This window comes from Saimiri boliviensis, chromosome 5 (assembly GCF_048565385.1).
Source record: "Saimiri boliviensis isolate mSaiBol1 chromosome 5, mSaiBol1.pri, whole genome shotgun sequence".
In the NCBI taxonomy this organism is placed as follows: Eukaryota; Metazoa; Chordata; class Mammalia; order Primates; family Cebidae; genus Saimiri; species Saimiri boliviensis.
In genome coordinates, this window is record NC_133453.1 from 64,763,664 (window position 1) to 64,783,629 (window position 19,966).

At 40.9% G+C, this 19,966-nt stretch overlaps 1 protein-coding gene, 1 non-coding gene and 1 pseudogene across 2 annotated transcripts in view; 1 reads left to right on the forward strand and 2 right to left on the reverse strand.

Annotated features, from left to right (window-relative positions):
* Positions 1-1,213: 1,213 nt before the first annotated feature.
* LOC141584690 (uncharacterized) overlaps positions 1,214-19,966 on the forward strand; it is a 28,066-nt gene continuing 9,313 nt past the window's right edge. Inside the window, exon 1 of the mRNA XM_074400174.1 lies at positions 1,214-1,443. Coding sequence (XP_074256275.1) covers positions 1,214-1,443 — 230 coding nt within the window. The remainder of the gene's footprint in view (positions 1,444-19,966) is intronic.
* On the reverse strand, positions 2,216-2,316 carry LOC120364432 (U6 spliceosomal RNA; annotated as a pseudogene).
* LOC120364427 (U6 spliceosomal RNA) lies at positions 10,985-11,090 on the reverse strand. The gene has a single exon (XR_005579688.1). It is a non-coding gene; the product is annotated as a U6 spliceosomal RNA (small nuclear RNA).

Here is a 19,966-nt window from a genome sequence, read left to right on the forward strand (position 1 = left end):
AAGGAACCAAAGAGAAAGTTACCTGGGTTCAGCTGAAGTGCCAGCCTGCTCCATTCAGAGAAGCACACTTTGTGAGAACCAGTGGGAAGGAGACTGAGCTGCTGGAACCTATTCCCTATGAATTCATGGCAGTGTTAAATAAATAAATAACCTCTGCCTCCCGGGTTCAAGCAATTCTTTGCCTCAGCCTCCCGAGTAGTTGGGATTAAAGGCACCCACCACCACACCCAGCCTACTTTTTGTATTTTTAGTAGAGATGGGGGTTTCACCATCTTGGCCAGGCTGGTCTTGAACTCCTGACCTCATGATCCACCCGCCTCAGCCTCCCAACGTGCTAGGACTACAGGCATGAGCCACTGCACCCGGCCAGTGAATAATTTCTTAACAATGCCTTGATCTTTTCATTATTGCTCAGGAGTTAAAGCTGCAGGTGGCAGCATCTGATTGGCTGAGCTCAGCCCCCGACCTCCCCATGCTAACTCCTCAATGATGGAGAAATGGGTTCTCTCCCCTTGAAATTCTGTAGCGAGAGGGAGGCCTTTTCACACCAAGATTTATGCAGTGAAAGACTCGCCCGACAGATAAAGTTTGGGTGCTCAGTAGCCATGGAAACTAACAAGCATCCACCATAGTGAAATATGAAATTGAAGCATCAGAAACAAAATTGATTATGAGCTAAAACCCAAAATGCCTAGAACTGCTTTTCAGGTTGAAATGGTCTAGGAGAATTAGGGACACTTCACTGATTTAGATAGGAACAATTTCAAATTTGTCTACATTTCAACTGAGCAGGGCAGGACTGGAAGATACCTTGTAGGGAGTACTTCCACGGAAAAAGGTCACATTTTACACCAGAAGCCTAGGAAAGCAGAAGCAACTCTGAGGACTCAGGGGCTGGCTGAGAGGAGCAGCCAGACAGCTGTGCACATGGGCCCAATATAGTTTGGACTCTGGGTCCATCTGCTGGTGCAGTTTTTCTTCAGCATTTCCCAGCAGTGCGGCAATGAGCAAAAAGGGGCCAGATAAAAAGTCTAATGTGAGTTCCCTGCATGGCAGTGAAAGAGGGAGTGATTAATAAAGAAGACAATTCTTCATGGGTTGTGATGGGGACCTGGCAGCTCCGGGACTGCCTGTCATTTAGGGACACAAGAAACACTTCAGCACTGAGGTACAGAATTTCTGTGATTCTGAGACTGGATGTACAATTGACACCATGGCTCTTAGGGGTCTCCACCTCATCCTTAGGACCAAGACAGCAGACGGACATCTGCTAGAGCTGTGGCCCTGTGAAGGCCTTCTTGACCCATGCGTCATTCTTCTTCCCTTTCCCCCAGCCGTCTTCTGTGAACCATCTCCGCAGGGGAGAGGCAGCCTGGGCAGCTCTGCTCTCATTGCTGTGTCTCTCATGGCCTTTGACCACAGCTTCTCTCTTGCCCAACACTTGTACATACCATCTGATTGGCTGCATTTAGTCCCTGCTTCCTAGGTTTCTCATGCTTTCCTTCTCCAGTTTAAAGGACCAGCACTTTTTTCTACCTGCCCCTTTTGGTTTCATGTTAGGGTTTCCTGTGGCTGTGCCCCACAACTCAGACATGTACCCAGGATGGTGTCAAACAAGTTGAGGTTATTGCTTGGAGAGTAACTCACAGCTAAACAATGTAAATAAATCTCTGTGGGGTTGCTACAGATGTTCTTGGCTGTCAATAGCATGGAATGGCTCATCATGGCAGTGATGAGCCAAGGCCCCTGGATCTCACCACCTTTATTCAAGAGACAAGCTGAACCCAACCAACTTCCTTAGAAATATAATTTAGCAGTTTTTAAAAATTATTATTTAGGTTTAATTAAACTCAGTTAAATGCACAGCCTTTAAGCATAAAGCTCGGAATATTTTTATGGACATGTGTTCCCTTATAACCATCACCCAGATCCAGGTTTGAGAGCATGAATCAATTAGAGCTACTTTCTACATTCGGGGGAAAACACCTAAGGCAGTGATTCTCAAACTTTGGTGGGCTTCTGAGTTGCCTAGAGGGCTTATTAAAACATAGGTTGCCTTCCCAGGTGATATTAATACTGCTGGTTCAGGGACCACACTTGGGAATCCCAGGGCTCAGGATTGCTAGGAAGTGCTAGTTAAACTGTCTCCAATTCATAGTCATACAAAGAAGGAAAGCCTATCAGCAAAATTATGTTATTTATTCATTTTTCTTTTTAAAATATGCAACTTGTCACAAATTTGTGTGTCATTCTTACATAGGGGCCATGCTAACCTTCTTCATATTGTTCCAATGTTTCAGAGAACACAATTTTTTTTTTTTTTTTTTTTTTTGAGACCGAGTTTCACTCTTGTTACCCAAGCTGGAGTGCAACGGGGCAATCTTGGCTCACTGCAACCTCCGCCTCCTGAGTAGCTGGGATTACAGGCACGTGCCACCATGCCCAGCTAATTTTTTGTGTTTTTAGTAGAGACGGGGTTTCACCATGTTGACCAGGATGGTCTCGATCTCTTGACCTCATGATCCACCTGCCTCGGCCTCCCAAAGTGCTGGGATTACAGGCTTGAGCCACCGCACCCGGCCAGAGAACACAATTTTAATAAAAATGAATTGGCCATGTACTTAACTGAGAATCTTTAGCTTGTGGCCTTCTCTTGTTTGATTTAAAATCTTCTTAGTGGGTCTTGGTTGCCAGCAAAGGACTCAACAATGTTATAAGCATAGATTGCATCAGAACAATGCCTTTTAAAGACTACTTTGAATGAATTAATCAGTGCTGAGTACTTGAAGAGCTTGAAAGGATCAATATGCTTTTAAAGACTGGAAGACTTATCATACCCTTTTTACAGTCAGAGCAAGGGTATTGGTAAATTGCTCTGAGATCCTCAGAGGGAGATTAACCAGCCAGCACTTATTGTTAGGGCATTTAAAGCATTTTTTAAAGTAATACAATTAATAAATGTAAAAATTAGCCACCTAAAATATGTAATTTTTTGGTTTTATATTCATTTAGTGAACTTAGAACTTCATAATTTTCCAAATTTTCCTACCATTATCGTATATTGCTCTTATAATTAGAAAACAAATCCTAAAACAAAAATATAATCCAGGGTGACTGACCCCTTTTACTCCTTCTATTTAGTTAAACAAGCCGTATTTAATTAAGAGTTTCTATATTGCAAGATACTTACTTTTTTTTGAGATGGGGGTCTCAAGAAATAGCATGATGTTGGCTCACTGAAGCCTCCTTCTCCCAGGTTCAAGCGATTCTCCTGCCTCAGCCTCCCAAGTAGCTGAGATTACAGGTGCCTGCCACCATGCCTGGCTGATTTTTGTATTTTTAGTAGAGACCAGGTTTCACCATGTTGACCAGGCTGGTCTTGAACTCTTGACCTCAGGTGATCCTCCCACCTCGGCCTCTCAACTTGCTGGGATTACGGTTGTAAGCCACTGTGCCTAGCCTGATACTTACTTTTTTTCCCCTACAAACACACATATATATCAAAGTATCTATGGGCTGTTTTTTACTGCTATTTAAATCTACAAGGTACAAGAAATAGATTTTTTTCAATAATAGCCTTTTAATATACTATCTTTTTATATGTATTTTTTTTTTGACAAAATAGGATTAGAGGTGGGGCAGCTTTTGAGAACAAAGTTCTTCTTCTTTTTTTTTTTTTTTTTTTAAGAAAAAGTAAGCCACTTTCACTATGGTGTAATTAAACCAAGGAATTCAGATGCCCCTGATTTGTTTTAATTCCTTTGCATTTACTTAGTGAGTCCTCATCTAGCCAGTGGTTGTTCTGTGAGCAAATAGTCTGGCAACACTTTCTTTAGAAAGCAAACGCAGTTGCAGATGGATTTGCACCATCTGCTCTGTCTACTATGCCTCCAAAATGAAAAACTGTGACCCAATGGTTTCACAAGTCTTCATCTAACATCGGGGCAGGACCAGGGCTTCTTCCAGGTCCTTCCATGGCTATGGCCACAGGCATCAGCAATACCGAAAGTAGACTAAACTTTGACCACGTGGGCACAATCTTGAAAGTGAGACCAGTTGGGAACAATCTGTCCTGGGAGGCAGTCATGCCTCTTTCCATTCCCTGAAACTTTAGGGCAAAAGCCAAGAGGCAGCTGCTTCTACTTTTTAAAAACTGCAATTCATTGGTCTACTGTTTGGTTATCCTCCTTTAAACCTAAACAAAAATCTCAAAAAAAAAATAGTCAAGTATTTTTAGAATATGAAATGAAACAGAGCAGTCCTGTATGATCCACCCATCTCCAATTTAGGATTCCTTGTTCATGCGTCCTTGAAACGACATTTACCCTACTCCTCTTTGGGCCAGGAGCTTGTAGCCCTCCATCACCAGGCAGCTGCCACTGGGAAAGAGCATGTCCTCCCACTGGGCTGGAGGCTGCACCAGGCCCTTCCTCCCAGGGGTTCAGGAGCAAGTCAGATGAAGTCTCATACCTCTTCTACAGGACGGTACTTATGGTATCCAAAGACTGTTACTTCATCTGCTTTGCATCTTGTGTTATTCAGAACAAGCATTCTAAAGGCTCTCAACTCTTCTTCAAATTACATGGTTGTCTCTCTTCTCATCCTGCTCCAGGGCTTTCCGGCCCATTCAAGTGCTGAGTGCAAACTCTATTTTGATGGGTGCTGAGCAGAGAACTCAAAAAATACAATCTTCCATAATTAAGACACACTACTTCCAGCAATGCAGTCTCATCTTTGAAAGTTTTATGAAGTCTTGCTATTTTACATCAGCTAATCTCATGCCAACTTCCTAACTCAGGGTCTTTTTAAAATTTTTTAACTGTTTTTTTTTTTTCTTTTTTCATACAAGGTATGGAGTGGGAAGACTTAGGGTCTCTAATTCATGAACGTCTGTTAAACTGTCTTATGTCCAGGTATTTGAGTCTGAGTATGGGACTTTATATTTGCCTGGGTAAAGGGTAAAAACAAAACAAAACAACTGCTTCTCAGGGAAGTTAGGCATTTCATCTAGTAGCTGAGTAACTGAGGTTTTAGCATATTATTCCTTGATAGCATATCAACACCTTTTTCATCTCAATTCTATCATTCAAAAATTATTAGCATGAAAGTAAAATAAAACAATCAAAAAAAACACTTGGATATGTTAGGCATTTTGTTCCAAAGTGGCAGGACAATGGTATAAACATCATACACCTGTTAAAACAATTATTTGAGCTATCTGACACTGCCACCTGGCTCCCTCATGGAGAATACCTTTTAGTTTGTCTGTCATCAGTGGTAAATGAATAGCAGCTGCCTACTTGGTATTTTTTGAGTTATGAGAAAATACAGAACACCTGTTTGTTAATAATAATCACTTGTTAAGAGAGAATAAATACATAGAGCAGAATCTGCTTGGGGCCTTCAGCCTTGAGTGGTGTCAGCCCCTGAGGCTCTCATTTTGAAGGCTGCTAGACCCCTAGATATACCCACTTTGTTGTTCTATCTAAATGTCTGCCTCTCATTGCCTTCAGTGCCACCTGGGGTGGGGGGTCTTCCGGCCAAGCTGGTACTCAGTAAACCCTTCTAGTTTTTTATCATCTATATATTCAATTAAAATGTCTTTTATTTTATTTATTTATTTACATATTTATTTGAGAGGGTTTTGCTCTGTAGCACAGGCTGGAGTGTAGTGGCGTGATCTTGACTCACTGAAGTCTCAACCTCCTGGGCTCAAGCAATCCTCCCATCTCAGCCTCCTGAGTAGCTGGGACCACAGATGCATGCCACCATGCCCAGCAAATTTTTAAAGTTTTTTTTTAAACTTTCACTGTGTTGCCCAGGCTGGTCTCAGTCTCCTGGGCTTAAGCGATCTGCCTACCTCAGTGTCCCAAAGTGCTGGGAAGGTGTGAGCCACTATGCCTAGCCACTATGCCTAGCCACTATGCCTAATGTCTTTTATTTTTAAGAGGATACTAGTTTATTTATTCAGCACTTGCTGATTCCCAGGCCTTATGCTTGGCACTGGTTATATGACATACAGAACAGATGTGGGGAAGATTGGACACAGGGTGATTTCAGTTGTAACTGAGAGAAACATGAGTCAAACTAGAGAAAGCCAAAAAGAGGAGTTATTGGGTCATACATCCAAATTATAAGAGGAACAGATTTTGGTTTAGAAGCAATGGAATCTAGAGACAAAGATGTTGTGGTAAAGGGGTGGGTGGGTGGGCGAAGTTTGTTACAAGTACAAGATGAGAAAAAGCCTGATTTTCATAAATTGTAAAATCAGCTAAAGAGCCAGGCTCACCAGGAACAAGAACCAGGGCAGTTTTAGGGATCTGAGGAGCATGATATTCACTCAAGGCATCTTTGCTAGACTGAATCAACACTAATAATTTTTTTTCTCTCCTGTGTTCTTTCATTCAAGATTAATGAGGTACCTCTGCACACTAGTAGAATGGCTAAAATTAAAATGACTGATCATAGCAAGTGTTGATGAGCATGTAGAGGAACAAGAACTCTCATATACCGTTGGTAGAAATGTAAAATAGCACAACCTTTTTGCAAAACAGTTTAGTTGTCTCTTGAAAAATTAGACATGCATTTATTATCTGATCCTATCATTCTACTACTAGGTATTTATCCAAGAGAAATGGAAACATATGTGCATACTAGGACTTGTAAATGAATGTTCATAGTACTTTGTTTATGATAACCCCAAACTGGAAACAATCCAAATACCCATCAGAAAGTGAATGGATAAGCTGGGCATGGTGGCGCGTGCCTGTAATCCCAGCTACTCAGGAGGCTGAGGCAGGAGAATTGCCTGAACCCAGGAGGCGGAGGTTGCAGTGAGCCGAGATCGCGCCATTGCACTCCAGCCTGGGTAACAAGAGCGAAACTCCGTCTCAAAAAAAAAAAGAAAGTGAATGGATAATCTATTATATCTATGCAATAAACTACTACTCAGCAATAAAAAGGCGTGAAGTACTGATGCACACAATGATGTGGATGAATGTCAAAATAAGTATGCTGAATGAAAGAAGCCAGACCAAAAGATTGCATACTGTATGATTCCATGTTTATAAAATTCTAAAAAATGCAAACTGATCTATAGTGACAGAAAGGAGATCAGTGGCTTTCTTGCGGGCAGGCAGTGCTAAAGGAAAAAATTACAAATGAACACAAAGAATACTTTCTGGGGCCAGGCACGGCGGCTCATGCCTGTAATCACAACATTTTGGGAGGCCAAGGTGGGTGGATCACTTGAGGTCAGGAGTTCAAGACCAGTCTGGCCAACATGGTGAAACCCCCTCTCTACTAAAAAATACAGAAATTAGATGGGCATTCTGGCATGTGCTTGTAGTCTCAGCTACTGGGGAGGCTGAGGCATGAGAATCACTGGAACCCAGAAGATGGAGGTTGCAGTTTTGTTGCTTTTTTTTGGCAAAATAAGAAATTTATTACATATGATTGGCAGATACATGCTGCTGATATATTATTGTTTGAAGAAAAGCCAAAATTTAAAATAGTATTTTAATTTTAAATACCACGTAATTACAGGTCCTTGAGGATCAGAGTTGGGCTCAGGGAATTACCTCATTTATTAGAGAAGTCAGAATGGGCAGAACCATCTCCAAATTCTGTTTTTTTTCTTTTTTTTTTTTTTGTTTTTTGGAGACAGGGTCTCGCTGTCATGCAGGCTGGAGTGCAGTGGTATGATCAATTGAAGCAGTGATATTGCTTCACTGTACCCCAGCCTCGGCAATAGAGCGAGACACCATCTCAAAAAAAAAAAAAAATAACCTTTGCCGGGCGCGGTGGCTCACACCTGTAATCCGAGCACTTTGGGAGGCCGAGGTGGGTGGATCACGAGGTCAAGAGATCGAGACCATCCCGGTCAACAAGGTGAAACCCTGTCTCTACTAAAAATACAAAAATTAGCTGGGCATGGTGGCGCGTTCCTGTAATCCCAGCTACTCGGGAGGCTGAGGCAGGAGAATTGCCCGAACCCAGGAGGCAGAGGTTGCGGTGAGCCGAGATTGTGCCACTGCACTCCAGCCTGGGTAACAAGAGCGAAACTCTGTCTCAAAAAAAAACACAAAAAACAAAAAACCTTTTGGGGTGATGAATATGTCTATTGTCTTGATTATAGTGATGGTTTCAAAGGTATACACATAGGTCCAAACATATCAAATTCTATACTTTAAATATGCATAGTCCACCAGGTATTAATTATATTTCAAAAAAGCTGCTAAGAAGGATTTTAATAAGCTGTTTAAAATGTTTTCTACAGTCTCCACTATAGAATTGGAAAAGAATTGATCATCCCTCTCCTCTTTCAGTCACCACCCAGTCTTAAAATGTTACTTTCTTGGAAATCATATTATAGTGTGCTTAGGTGCAGTGTCCACTTCTTGGTTTACATTATACAGAAATAGTTTGCTTTTCTATTGAAATAATTATTAAATGTATGCTAATTTCTTAACGAGCCTTTGGTAAATTTGTCTTTGAAGGTGTTGACTTTGGTAAATTTTAAATGCCTTTGTGGAATACAGCATTTGATTAATGGTTTCAGACAGCCAAACACATTTTTACATGGGAAACTGGTAAATCAGTACATTTACTAGAAGTTTTACATTTGTAAAGAATTTTTACATTTGCAGGAACATTAAAAATCATTAGGAAACATTACACATCATCTACTTCAACTGCGACATTTAGGCTATGGTTATTTGGCTAGTTTAAAAAATATATGATATAATTAATTTTAAAATGATCTTGCTTGGTAATGACACAGCCCCTCAAAATAAATAATAATAATCTTGTCAGGTTTTAAAATGTGTTTGAATGGTTTCTGCTTCTACGGTCTCTGATTTACTCAGTGTAGAGACTCTCCTTTCTCACAGGTAAAAAAAAGATGGGAAAGATATGGTTGTCACTTGCCTGATGGTGCCTTTCTGAATTCAACTGAGTTTTTTTCTTTTCTTTCTTTCTTTCTCTCTCTCTCTTTAATTTTCTTTTTAACATGGGAAACCTTTATTTTAAAACTTGCTGGGTGATATAAAAATATTTAATTGACAAAGATTGTATATAGTCAAGGTGTACAATGTGATGATTTGTTATACATATGCATTGTGCAGTGATTTCCACAATCAAATTAGTTAACATACCCACCACCACCCATGCTGTACCTTAATACCCAAAACATGTCCATTTTATAACTAAAAGTTTGTACCCTTTGACCAACAGCTGTTTCTTCACCAAGTTCTAGAGAAGGAGTTCATAAACATGGTGGCTTCGAGGTGGCTCCCATATCCTTTTCGTATTGATGAGCCATTAGGTAGAGTAATTGTGTTGGTCTGATCCTAGCCTTTGCTCTGTTTTTTTAACTGGTAAGGAACAACAGCAAACACATAACCGTGAGAATTTTCCAACAATCAGAGAAATATTATTTAAATAGCAGTAGTTGCCAAAAGTATTTTAAGCCATCTAAAAATTAAGACATCTAGTTCATTTCAATAGCAATTTGGGCACATGTTCAATTTCTTTTTCTATCACATTTTTTGGGACAACTGGCTAACCTTTTGCAATAAAATATAAAATAAAATAATGTGAAAGTTCTAAAGCATACCTAACACAAAGCTTTATTTTAGATATATTTAAAGTTTAAAAACCATAAAAGTACAAGAATAAAATATATATGAATGTGTATTATATTTTTTTATGGCAAGGACTCAATACATATCCCATAGTTCTTGTGAGAACAGCTCTTTCTGTACACACCCACCTCAAGATAAGCTCCTCGTATGTTGTGACTTCCAGACTCCCTGGCCACAGCTCATTTGTTGAGAGATGGGAGGAGACAGGAACTTGACCCCTGGACCAGCCAATGTACTAGATTAAGTGTGTGAATCAGCTTCTATTTGCCACGAATTGAAATTGGGGCACAGAGATACTAGTTCACTTGTCAGTGGCTTTGGAACTGAGTTGGCCACATCAGAGTGATGTATATATGGATAAACAATTTATCAAAAAGGAAAGGAAATGAAGCAGTAACTTAGAAACAGAGAGGAGAGAGAAGGCAAGCTTAGAGAAATGGATAAAGATGTTTCAATTCTGAACAAGATTTCAATTCCTGGTTCCTAGTATCTCATGAAGCCTGGCTAAATCTTTTACACCTGGATTCCAGTTCAAATCCCCTATATTATAATGAATTTCCCTTTAATTAAGCCTGCTTCTATTTCTTACAAACAAAAAAGCCTAGACTGAAGCAATAATCTTGGCAAAATACTAAGTATGCTATTGTGCATAGAATCCCTAAAGGAAATGTTTTTTAAAAATATGTTCTCATAAAAATTAAAAATGTCTTTATCTAAAAAAAACAATAAACATTATTGGCTGGGCGCGGTAGCTCACACCTGTAATCCCAGCACTTTGAGACGCCGAGACAGGTGGATCACAAGGTCAAGAGATTGAGACCATCCTGGTCAACATGATGAAACCCCGTTTCTACTAAAAATACAAAAATTAGCTGGGCATGGTGGCGCATGCCTGTAGTCCCAGCTACTCAGGAGGCTGAGGCAGGAGAATTGCTTGAACCCAGGAGGCAGAGGTTGCGGTGAGCCGAGATCGCGCCATTGCACTCCAGTCTGGGTAACAAGAGCGAAACTCCATCTCAAAAAAAAATTTTTTAAATAAAAAAAAATAAACATTATTAAACTGAAAGAACAACTGGAGACGGAGAACTACACATATATGAAAAAGAGCTACATTTTAAATATCATTGAAAATTCATAGAGAAAGGTAAATATTCTAATAGAAAAATCATCCAAGGTCTTAAATAGGCCATTCCCAATAGAAGAAACACAGACAATCAATTTATGTATATAAAATGCTTGGAGGCAAAATTCACAACAAAGAAATACCATTTTTAGGCAAGCAGATAGGCGAAGTCTTCTATCTGATCTCCTACTTTTAATTTTTTAAAAAAATACATTTTAAAAATATTAAATTCTTCAGGAATTTGCATGTCATTCTTGCACAGGATCATGCTAATCTTCTCTATATAGCTCCACCTTTAGTGTACATACTGCCAGAGCCAGCACATCCTACTTCCAATTTCACTTTCACTATACAGTCATATGCTGCATAACAATGACAATCAACGACAGGCCACGTACACTGTAGTGGTTATAGATTATAGATTATAATACTGTATTTTTACTGTACCTTTTCTGTGTTTAAATACACAAATACCATTGTGTTACAATTGCCTGCAGTATTCAGTCCAAAAGCATGCTGTACAGGTTTGTAGCCTAGGAGCAATAGGCCATAACGTATAACCTAGTTGTGAGGTAGGTCACGCCATCTAAGTTTGTCTAAGTTCACTTTATAGTGGTCACACAATGACAAAATGACCTAATGATGCATTTCTCAGCATAGTACCTCATCATTAAGTGATGCATGGCTATAGTCTTATCTTTTCTTTTTTCTTTTTTTAAGAGAGACTCTCATTCTGTTGCCCAGGCTGGAGAGCAGTGGTGTGATCTTGGCTCACTGCAACCTGTGCTTCTTGGGTTCAAGCAATTCTCATGCTTCAGCCTCCAGAGTACCTGGGACTACAGGCATGCACCACCACACCTGGCTAATTTTTGTATTTTTAGTAGAGACAGGATTTCACTGTGTTGGCCAAGCTGGTCTTGAACTCCTGACCTCAAGTGATCTGCCCACCTCAACCTCCCAAAATGCTGGGATTACAGGTGTGAACCACTGCGTCCGGCCTGTAGTCTTTTCTTAATGCCAGGGTGCTCCCTTTAAATCATAAATGGGAACAAGTTACTCCTCTACTCAAATCCCTCCAGTGGCTCTCCATCTCACCGAGAGAAAGCCACCATCCTCAGGACTATGTGGCAGCCCTCATTAGCTCACTAACCGCATCTTCTCCCACGCTCCCACTTGCTTCCTTTGCTCCTGCCTCTTCATTCTGCCTCGTTGCTGTTGCTTGAACGTAACAGGTGTACTCCAACCTCCAAAACTTGGTCCTAGCTGCTTCCTCTGCCCAGAATGCTCTTCCCCCAACCCTGCTCTGCCCCTACCAGTATGCCTACACTTTTTCCCTTTACCTTCTTCCAGTCTTGGCTGAAAAGCCATCTTCTCAGAGAGGGCATCCCTGACTCCTGCACTTAACAGAGACACCCTTCACCTTCTGCACTGCCTGTCCCCTCCTGTGTCATGTGTCACCATGACATCCACCACCTTCTAGTGTGCAATACCACTTATCTTTATTGTGTATCTCTTCACACCTAGAATAAAAGCTCCACTGTGGCAAAGATTTATCCCCAGCTCCCAGTACATAGCCAGGTACATAGTGGGCGCTCAGTAAACATTTGTTGAATGAAAACGTTAAAAAAGGATAATATCAGAGTTGAACAAAGCCTAGGAAATGGTTACTTTGGCATACTATTAGTGAAAATGTAAACTGGTGCAAGGTTTCTGAAGGATAATGTGGCAATGGGGATCACAATCTTAAAAATGTATCGCTCTTGTGTAACATTAGTTACTTTGAGAAATTTATCATAACCAAATAATACGTTAGAATGCTTTTGGTTGCAAATAACAGGAAGCCGCTTGTGCTAACTTAAGTACTAATGGTGGAGTGATTTATTTTTTATTTTATTTATTTTTACTTAAGTTTTGCTTTTGTTTCCCAGGCTGGAGTGCAATGGCATGATCTCAGCTCACTGCAACCTCTGCCTCCCGAGTTTAAGTGATTCTCCTGCCTCAGCCTCCTGAGTAGTTGGGATTACAGGCATGTGCCACCACGCACAGCTAATTCTGTATTTTTAGTAGAGGTAGGGTTTCTCCATGTTGGTCAGGCTGGTCTCAAACTCTCGATCTCAGGTGATCCACCCGCCTGGGCCTCCCAGGTGCTGGGATTACAGGCATGAACCACTGGGCCTGGCCAGAGTGACTTACTATGATACATTATATGCCCTATTACAGAGAAAGAAAGAGAGAATGCATTATGTGGGACATTTAAACAGCTCTGCCACACCCACTGTCTTAAGTTAGTCATCTCAAGAAACAGATGGAGACAGAAAGTTTTCTGGGCAGTGCTCTTTGAATCAATACCTGTAACAGAGTGAGGGAAGCAGGACTGAGCAAAGGCAAAGTTGGACTGAGATGCAATTGCAACCCATGCTACAGTCAATTCCATGGCAAGCTCTCGTATGGTTTCCTTTTGAGGCAAGGGACTCAGACCTTTATATAAACATATTAATCAATAATTATATGTAAGATAATCCTGGAAAGAGTATGCAGCCTTGATCCAAACAGCTCCTTAGTACAAGGCAAATCCTGGGAACTGACTCAGCTTTTAGCCATCAGTAAGTGACTCTCCTGGCATCTGGGGCAATGGATACCTTGGTCCTGATGGGGAGGATCTGGGAAGCATACTGCAGCATCTGCTCTACCAGGGAAACTAAAGAAAGTTTTGTTTCCTCCAGGCCTTTGAATAATTGAAACCAGACACGTAGATGCTGTCAAGGCTCTCTCTTGTCTGTTTCTTTCTATGCATCTCTCTCACTCTGGACTGTTTTCCCAGTTTCTTACTCCACATAGTCAAGGATTATTTCCAGCAGCTTCATCCTTAGAGAGAGGGTAACTCCGAATAGTCCAGTTTGGGTAACTATCCATGCACCTAACCAAACAACTATAGTAGAAGGTAAGGTTGTTACACAGTAGTAATATGGTGGCACCTGCTGTAACCATTTGTATTCAAAGAAGTAGAGAAAGGGGGCAAACCCATACTTGCATGTGCCACATCTATAGAGTCAGGAAAAAAAATCACAAATGATATAAATTAAAGTGTTAACAGTAGTTATTTCTTGGTAGTAGAATAGACCATGGTTTCTTTTTCCTCTTTTTCATTTTGTATACCTTTCTTTGTTATTGTTATATGTAGAATAATATTTTAGTAATTGCAAATAGTTTTAAAAAAGAAAAAGTAGTTACCTGGTTCTGTCTTCTGCATAAAAGATCCACTTATAGGTTGTAGGAAGAATATTCACATTAAGTATGATTTTCTGGGAACTGGTGTGAAAAAAATCTGGCTTAACTTTGCAAAGCTTATTTCATCAAATTGCAAACAAACTAAACAGGGGTAATTTTTAAAGAAAACATTTAATTGGCTCATAGTTCTATAGGCTGTACAAGCATGCCTCCAGCATCTGCTTCTGGTGAGGGCCTCAGGAAGTCACAGTCAAGGCAGAAGGTGAAAAGAGAGCAAGTATGTCACATGGTGAGAGCGTGAGCAAGAGAGAGAGGAGGGGGATGTCCCAGACTCTTGTAAACAACCAGATCTCACGTGAACTAACTGAGCAAAAAAGGTACTTATCACCAAGGGATGGTGATAACCATTCATGAAGGATCCACCTCCATGATCTAGTCACCTTCCACCAGGCCCCATCCCCAACACTGGGAATCACATTTCAACATGAGATTTGCAGGAGAGAAACATCTAAATCATATCATTCTGCCACTGACTCCCCAAATCTCATGTGCTTCTCACGTTTCAATACAATCATGCCTTCCTAGTAGTCCCCCAAAGTCTTAACTTGTCCATTATTGACTCAAAAGCCTCAAGTCCCAAGTCCAAAGTCTTATATGGAGATGGGTTTCTTCCACATATAAGCCTGTAAGATAAAAAAATGAGTTACTTACTCCCAAGATACAATGGTGGTACAGGCAATAAGTAAAGATTCCCATTCCAAAAGGGAGAAATTGGCCTAAAGAAAGGAGCAATAGGCCCCACACAAGTCTGAAACCCAGCAGGGCAAACATTAAATCCTAAAGCTCCAAAACAGTCTCTTTTAACTGCATGTCCCTCATCTTGGTGTGAGGGCTGGACTCCCAGGGCCTTGGGCAGCTCCGCCCCTGTGGCTTTGCAGGGTTCAGCTCCTGTGTCTGCTCTCATGGGTTGGAGCTGGATGCCTATGGCTTTTCCACACTGAGGCTGCTGGTGCCTCTACCATTCTTGGGTCTGGAGGGCAGCTGTCCCTTTCCCACAGCTCCTCTAGGCAGTGCCTTGGTAAGGACTCTGTATGGCAGTTCTAATCCTACATTTCTTTCAGCAATGCCCTGGTAGAGAGTTTATCTGTGGGTGATCTGTCCTGCAGCAGGGTTCTGCCTCGGCAACTAGGTTTTCTTGTACCTCCTCTGAAATCTAGGCAGAAGTTGCCAAGTCTCCTTCTCACTTGCATTCTATGTGCCTGCAGGCTTAACACATGGAAGCTACCAAGGCTTATGACTTGTGCTCTCCAGAGTGGCAGCTCAAGCAGTATCTGATGCCCTTTGAGCCTTAGCTATAGCTGAAGCAGCCAGGATGCAGGAAGAAGTATCTCGAGGCTGCACAGGGCAGCAGCACCACAGGCCTGGTCCCAAAACCATTCATTCCCTCTAGGTCTCTGGGTCTGTGATGAAAGGGGTTATATCAAAGATTTCTGAAATACCTTCACATTTAGTCATGCTCCCTTTTAGCCTTACTAATCTCTCTAGCAAGTGGTTGCTATGCAGCTGGCTTGTATTCTTTCTCTACGTCAGGACAAGGCTGCAAATTTTCCAAACTTTTATGCTCTGCTTCCCTTTTAAATATGAATTTCCGCGGGGTGCGGTGGCTCAAGCTTGTAATCCCAGCACTTTGGGAGGCCGAGGCGGGTGGATCACAAGGTCAAGAGATCAAGACCATCCTGGTCAACATGGTGAAACACCGTCTCTACTAAAAATACAAAACATTAGCTGGGCATGGTGGCGCGTGCCTGTAATACCAGCTACTCAGGAGGCTGAGGCAGGAGAATTGCCTGAACCCAGGAGGCGGAGGTTGCGGTGAGCCGAGATTGCACCATTGCACTCCAGCCTGGGTAACAAGAGCGAAACTCCATCTCAAAAAAAAATAAAAATAAAAAATAAATAAATATGAATTCCCACTTTAAGTCGTTCCTTTGCTCCCACATCTGATTTAGGGTGTTAGAAGCCAGCATGCCACTTCTTGAATGCTTTGTTGCTCAGACATTTCTTCTACCAGATACTGTAGGTGATCACTCTTGAGTTTAAACATCCACAGAGTCCTAGGACATGAACACAATAAAGCCAAGTTCTTTTCTAAGGAATAACAAGGATGACCTTTACTTCAGTTCCCAATAAGTTTCTCATTGCCATCTGAGACACAGTCAACCTATCCTTCATCATCTATATTTCTATCAGCATTTTTGTCACAATCATTTAGGCAGTCTGCAAGAAGTTCCAAACTTTCCCTCATCTCCCTGTCTTTTTCTGAGCCCTCCCAACTCTTCCAGCTTCTATCTGTTACCCAATTCCAAAGCTGCTTTCACATCATAGGGTATCTTTACAGCAATGCCCCACTACTCATTGTCAATTTCCTGTATTGGCCGTTTCTTGCATTGCTATAAAGAAATACCTGGAGCTGGGTAGTTTGTAAAGAAAACAGGTTTAATTGGCTTACAGTTCTGCCAGCTGTAAAAGCATGCCTGCAGCATCTGCTCCTGGTGAGGGCCTCAGGAAGTTTGCAATCATGGTGGAAGGCAAAGGGGGAGCAAGCATGTCACATGGTGACAGCAGGAACAAGAGAGAGAAGTGTGAGGTCACAGACTCTTCTAGACAACCAGATTTCATGTAAAATAACTGAGTGAGAACTCACTTATCACTAAGGGGATGCTGCCAAACCATTCATAAGGGATCTGGCCTCATGATCCATCAGCTTTCACCAGGCCCCACCTCCAACACTGGAGATCACATTTCAACATGAGATTTGGAGAAGACAAAACATTCAAACTGTATCCCTTCTTACAACCTGGGCTCCTTAATCCTCTATCGTGTGACTCTATCATATATGCAACAAGTACAAACTTAAAACAAAACCATCAGTTGCATTTGCCAAGATGTAGGCTGAAACAGAGCAGTGTAAACCATTGACCAGAATGTCTTCAATATTCTAGCACGCTCCCAGCTAGGAGGTTCCAGCACAGCAGTGGCCTATTTGAAATCACTCGGTTAGCTTTTATGTTTATATTAACATATTCATCCATTCATTTAACTGATGTTGGTGAGGACCTATATGCTGGGAAATATAAAGAAAAACAACAGAACCCTATTCTGAATGAGCTAAGGATCCAGTAGATAGAATGGTAGAATATATGTGTGTATGTGTGTACAAAATATATATTTGCATATATACTCAAATAGTTATAATAAAATGTATGAAATATTAAATGCATTAAGATTCATACTTGAAGAGTTCTCTGAGTGTTTAAAAAAGAATGAGTTACTTCTGGGTGGGCTGGCTTCACAGATTTCTTTCAGTTTAAATGATTGCTTTGCGATTTCAGCTGAAAAATATCATTATCTTTCTATCTGTCTAATATATATATTTGTTGTTTTGCTGTTGTTTTTTTTTTAACCAATCATCTGGATTAACATATGCCCTATACTAGTGGGATGCACAGGCTTTAAAAAAAAGAGGGGGGCTACAAAACTGATATTAAACATTTTTGATTAAGTAAAACTCTCACAAGTTTCAGGGAGGGAAAAAAAGGGTAGAGTTTTAAGTCCCTGAGGGTCTGAGAGAGTGGGAAGGACTGTGGAATGTGGAGGCTGTCAAGGCTGATTCCCTTACACTAAGAAATGGCTGGGTCTGAGACTGATTACCATAAGACAAGCAAACACCAGCTCTTCCCTAAGGAGACTGTCCTGTATTAAAAAATATAAGCTGGAGAAATGAATTAGCTGTTGCATTAAGTAATGGGATACAAATGTATGTTGGGTGGTAGAAAGCCTAATGTTTCCCATCACAGTTGGAAAGGAGGCTGAGCTAATGTTGGGGAAAATCTTAACCTAATGCACTGAGAACAGAAAAGGGGTGGAGAACACAGAGGTGTGACCATGCTGAGTGAAGACCGGACATGAGAAGCTTTTTCTCATTATGGATGTTTTCTTCTTTTGCTTAAAACTAGCACTTTACTTCACCCTGTCTCTAGAGGTTATCCTTCTCCAATTTGCATTGTTCCTCTGAAGAAACACAGGAAACACAGGAAGACATTCCCTAAGACAGCTGGCTTCCCCTCACAGTTTAAGAGGTACCAGGCACTTAAAACACTTTTAAAGCCAAAGAATCAGACTTCTTTCTGACCCAAGCTCAGAAAGAAAGAAGTATTAATGAAATCATTATGGGTATAACAGAAGCACAACAGGAAACTCTTGGTTCTACCTTAGGGTGGAATTTTAAAATTTCATCAGTAAAATAAACTTAATCCTGTCACTTAACCTATTATCTTGTAATACTTGGGCCAGCAATATCTGGGCATTCCAGTGACACTGATTGTCCAATGACAAGCAGGTTCTTAGGGCCCCCTTCCCTTCTTCCTTTCCCTCTCTACTGCTCAGACAGCTGTCTCACCAGCTATCATTATCTAGAGAGATTTAAGGGCAGTTGTTGCAGGTTAACCCTCTCCCAGCATTTTTTCAATGTAGGCCTACTCCAATTATATAATGTTTCTTTCAGTTGGTCTATTCAAATCCTGTGTAAAAATTTTCTGTCAAAGCTCTTTGCAAAATACTAAGTTCATAAGAGATATTTTGTAAATACCTGTTCTTTGGTTTATTACTTGCAGTTTATCTTTTTGTATATCAGAACTTCCGGTACTGACATGGTTTAGCTGTGTCCCCAACCAAATCTCACCTTTCATTGTAATAATCTCCACGTGTCAAGGGTGGGACCAAGTGGAGATAATTGAATCATGGAGGCAGTTTTCCTCATACTGTTCTCATGATAGTGAGTGAGTTCTCACGAGGTCTGATGGTTTTATAAGGGGCTTCTCATTTCTCTTCCCTGCTGCCATGTGAACAAGGACATGTTTGCTTCCCTTTTCACCATGATTGTAAGTTTCCTGAGGCCTCCCCAGCCCTGTGGAACTGAGTCAATTAAACCTCTTTTCTTTATAAATTACCCAGTTTTGAGCCGGGCACAGTGGCTCAAGCCTGTAATCCCAGCACTTTGGGAGGCTGAGACGGGTGGATCATGAGGTCGAGAGATCGAGACTATCCTGGTAAACATGGTGAAACCCCGTCTCTACTAAAAATACAAAAAATTAGCTGGGCATGGTGGCGTGTGCCTGTAGTCCCAGTTACTCAGGAGGTTGAGGCAGGAGAATTGCTTGAACCCAGGAGGCGGAGGTTGCGGTGAGCCGAGATCGCGCCATTGCACTCCAGCCTGGGCAACAAGAGCGAAACTCCGTCTCAAAAAAATAAAAAAATGAAAATAAATAAATTACCAGTTTTGGGTATTTCTTCATAGCAGCATGAGAACAGACTAATACAGGTACATTATCATCATCAATGGATGTTTTGTCAAATGAAAATAAAGGTGGAAGTTCTAAACAGTATTCAGATTGGAGCATCAATTCTGACGTCAGTTTCTTATAACAAAATATTTGTTTATGGTATTAGCCTAACTTTTACAATAAAGGATACTGAATGAACAAACTATACCAATGTATATGAATATGCAATGATAAAAATGTGTGGCTAGATCCTTTCCTATAGAAAGGTGGTGTGCAATGGAGTTCTGAGTTCAAAGTCCTGGATTCCAGGATATACCCTATAAGGCTGGTGAGAGATTCTAATAAAAAAAAAAGTATGGAAAGCATTCCACACAATTTCTAGCATTCATTTTAAGCTGGGGACAAAATTTATTAGAATTTTACCTAGGCCACATTTCTTACTCTTTCACCCTCCCACATCAAATTTCTCAGCATTTTTAGTTGTGTTGAATCAATATGGTGGACAGAGAAAGACTAGAACTGGAGGCAGGAAGACCAGGAGGAAGAGTCTTGATTGCTGTGCCAGTACCTGGACCTCCTTTACATAGGATAATTTAGGTAATACTTGAAGGTCATGGAAAGTAAACAGA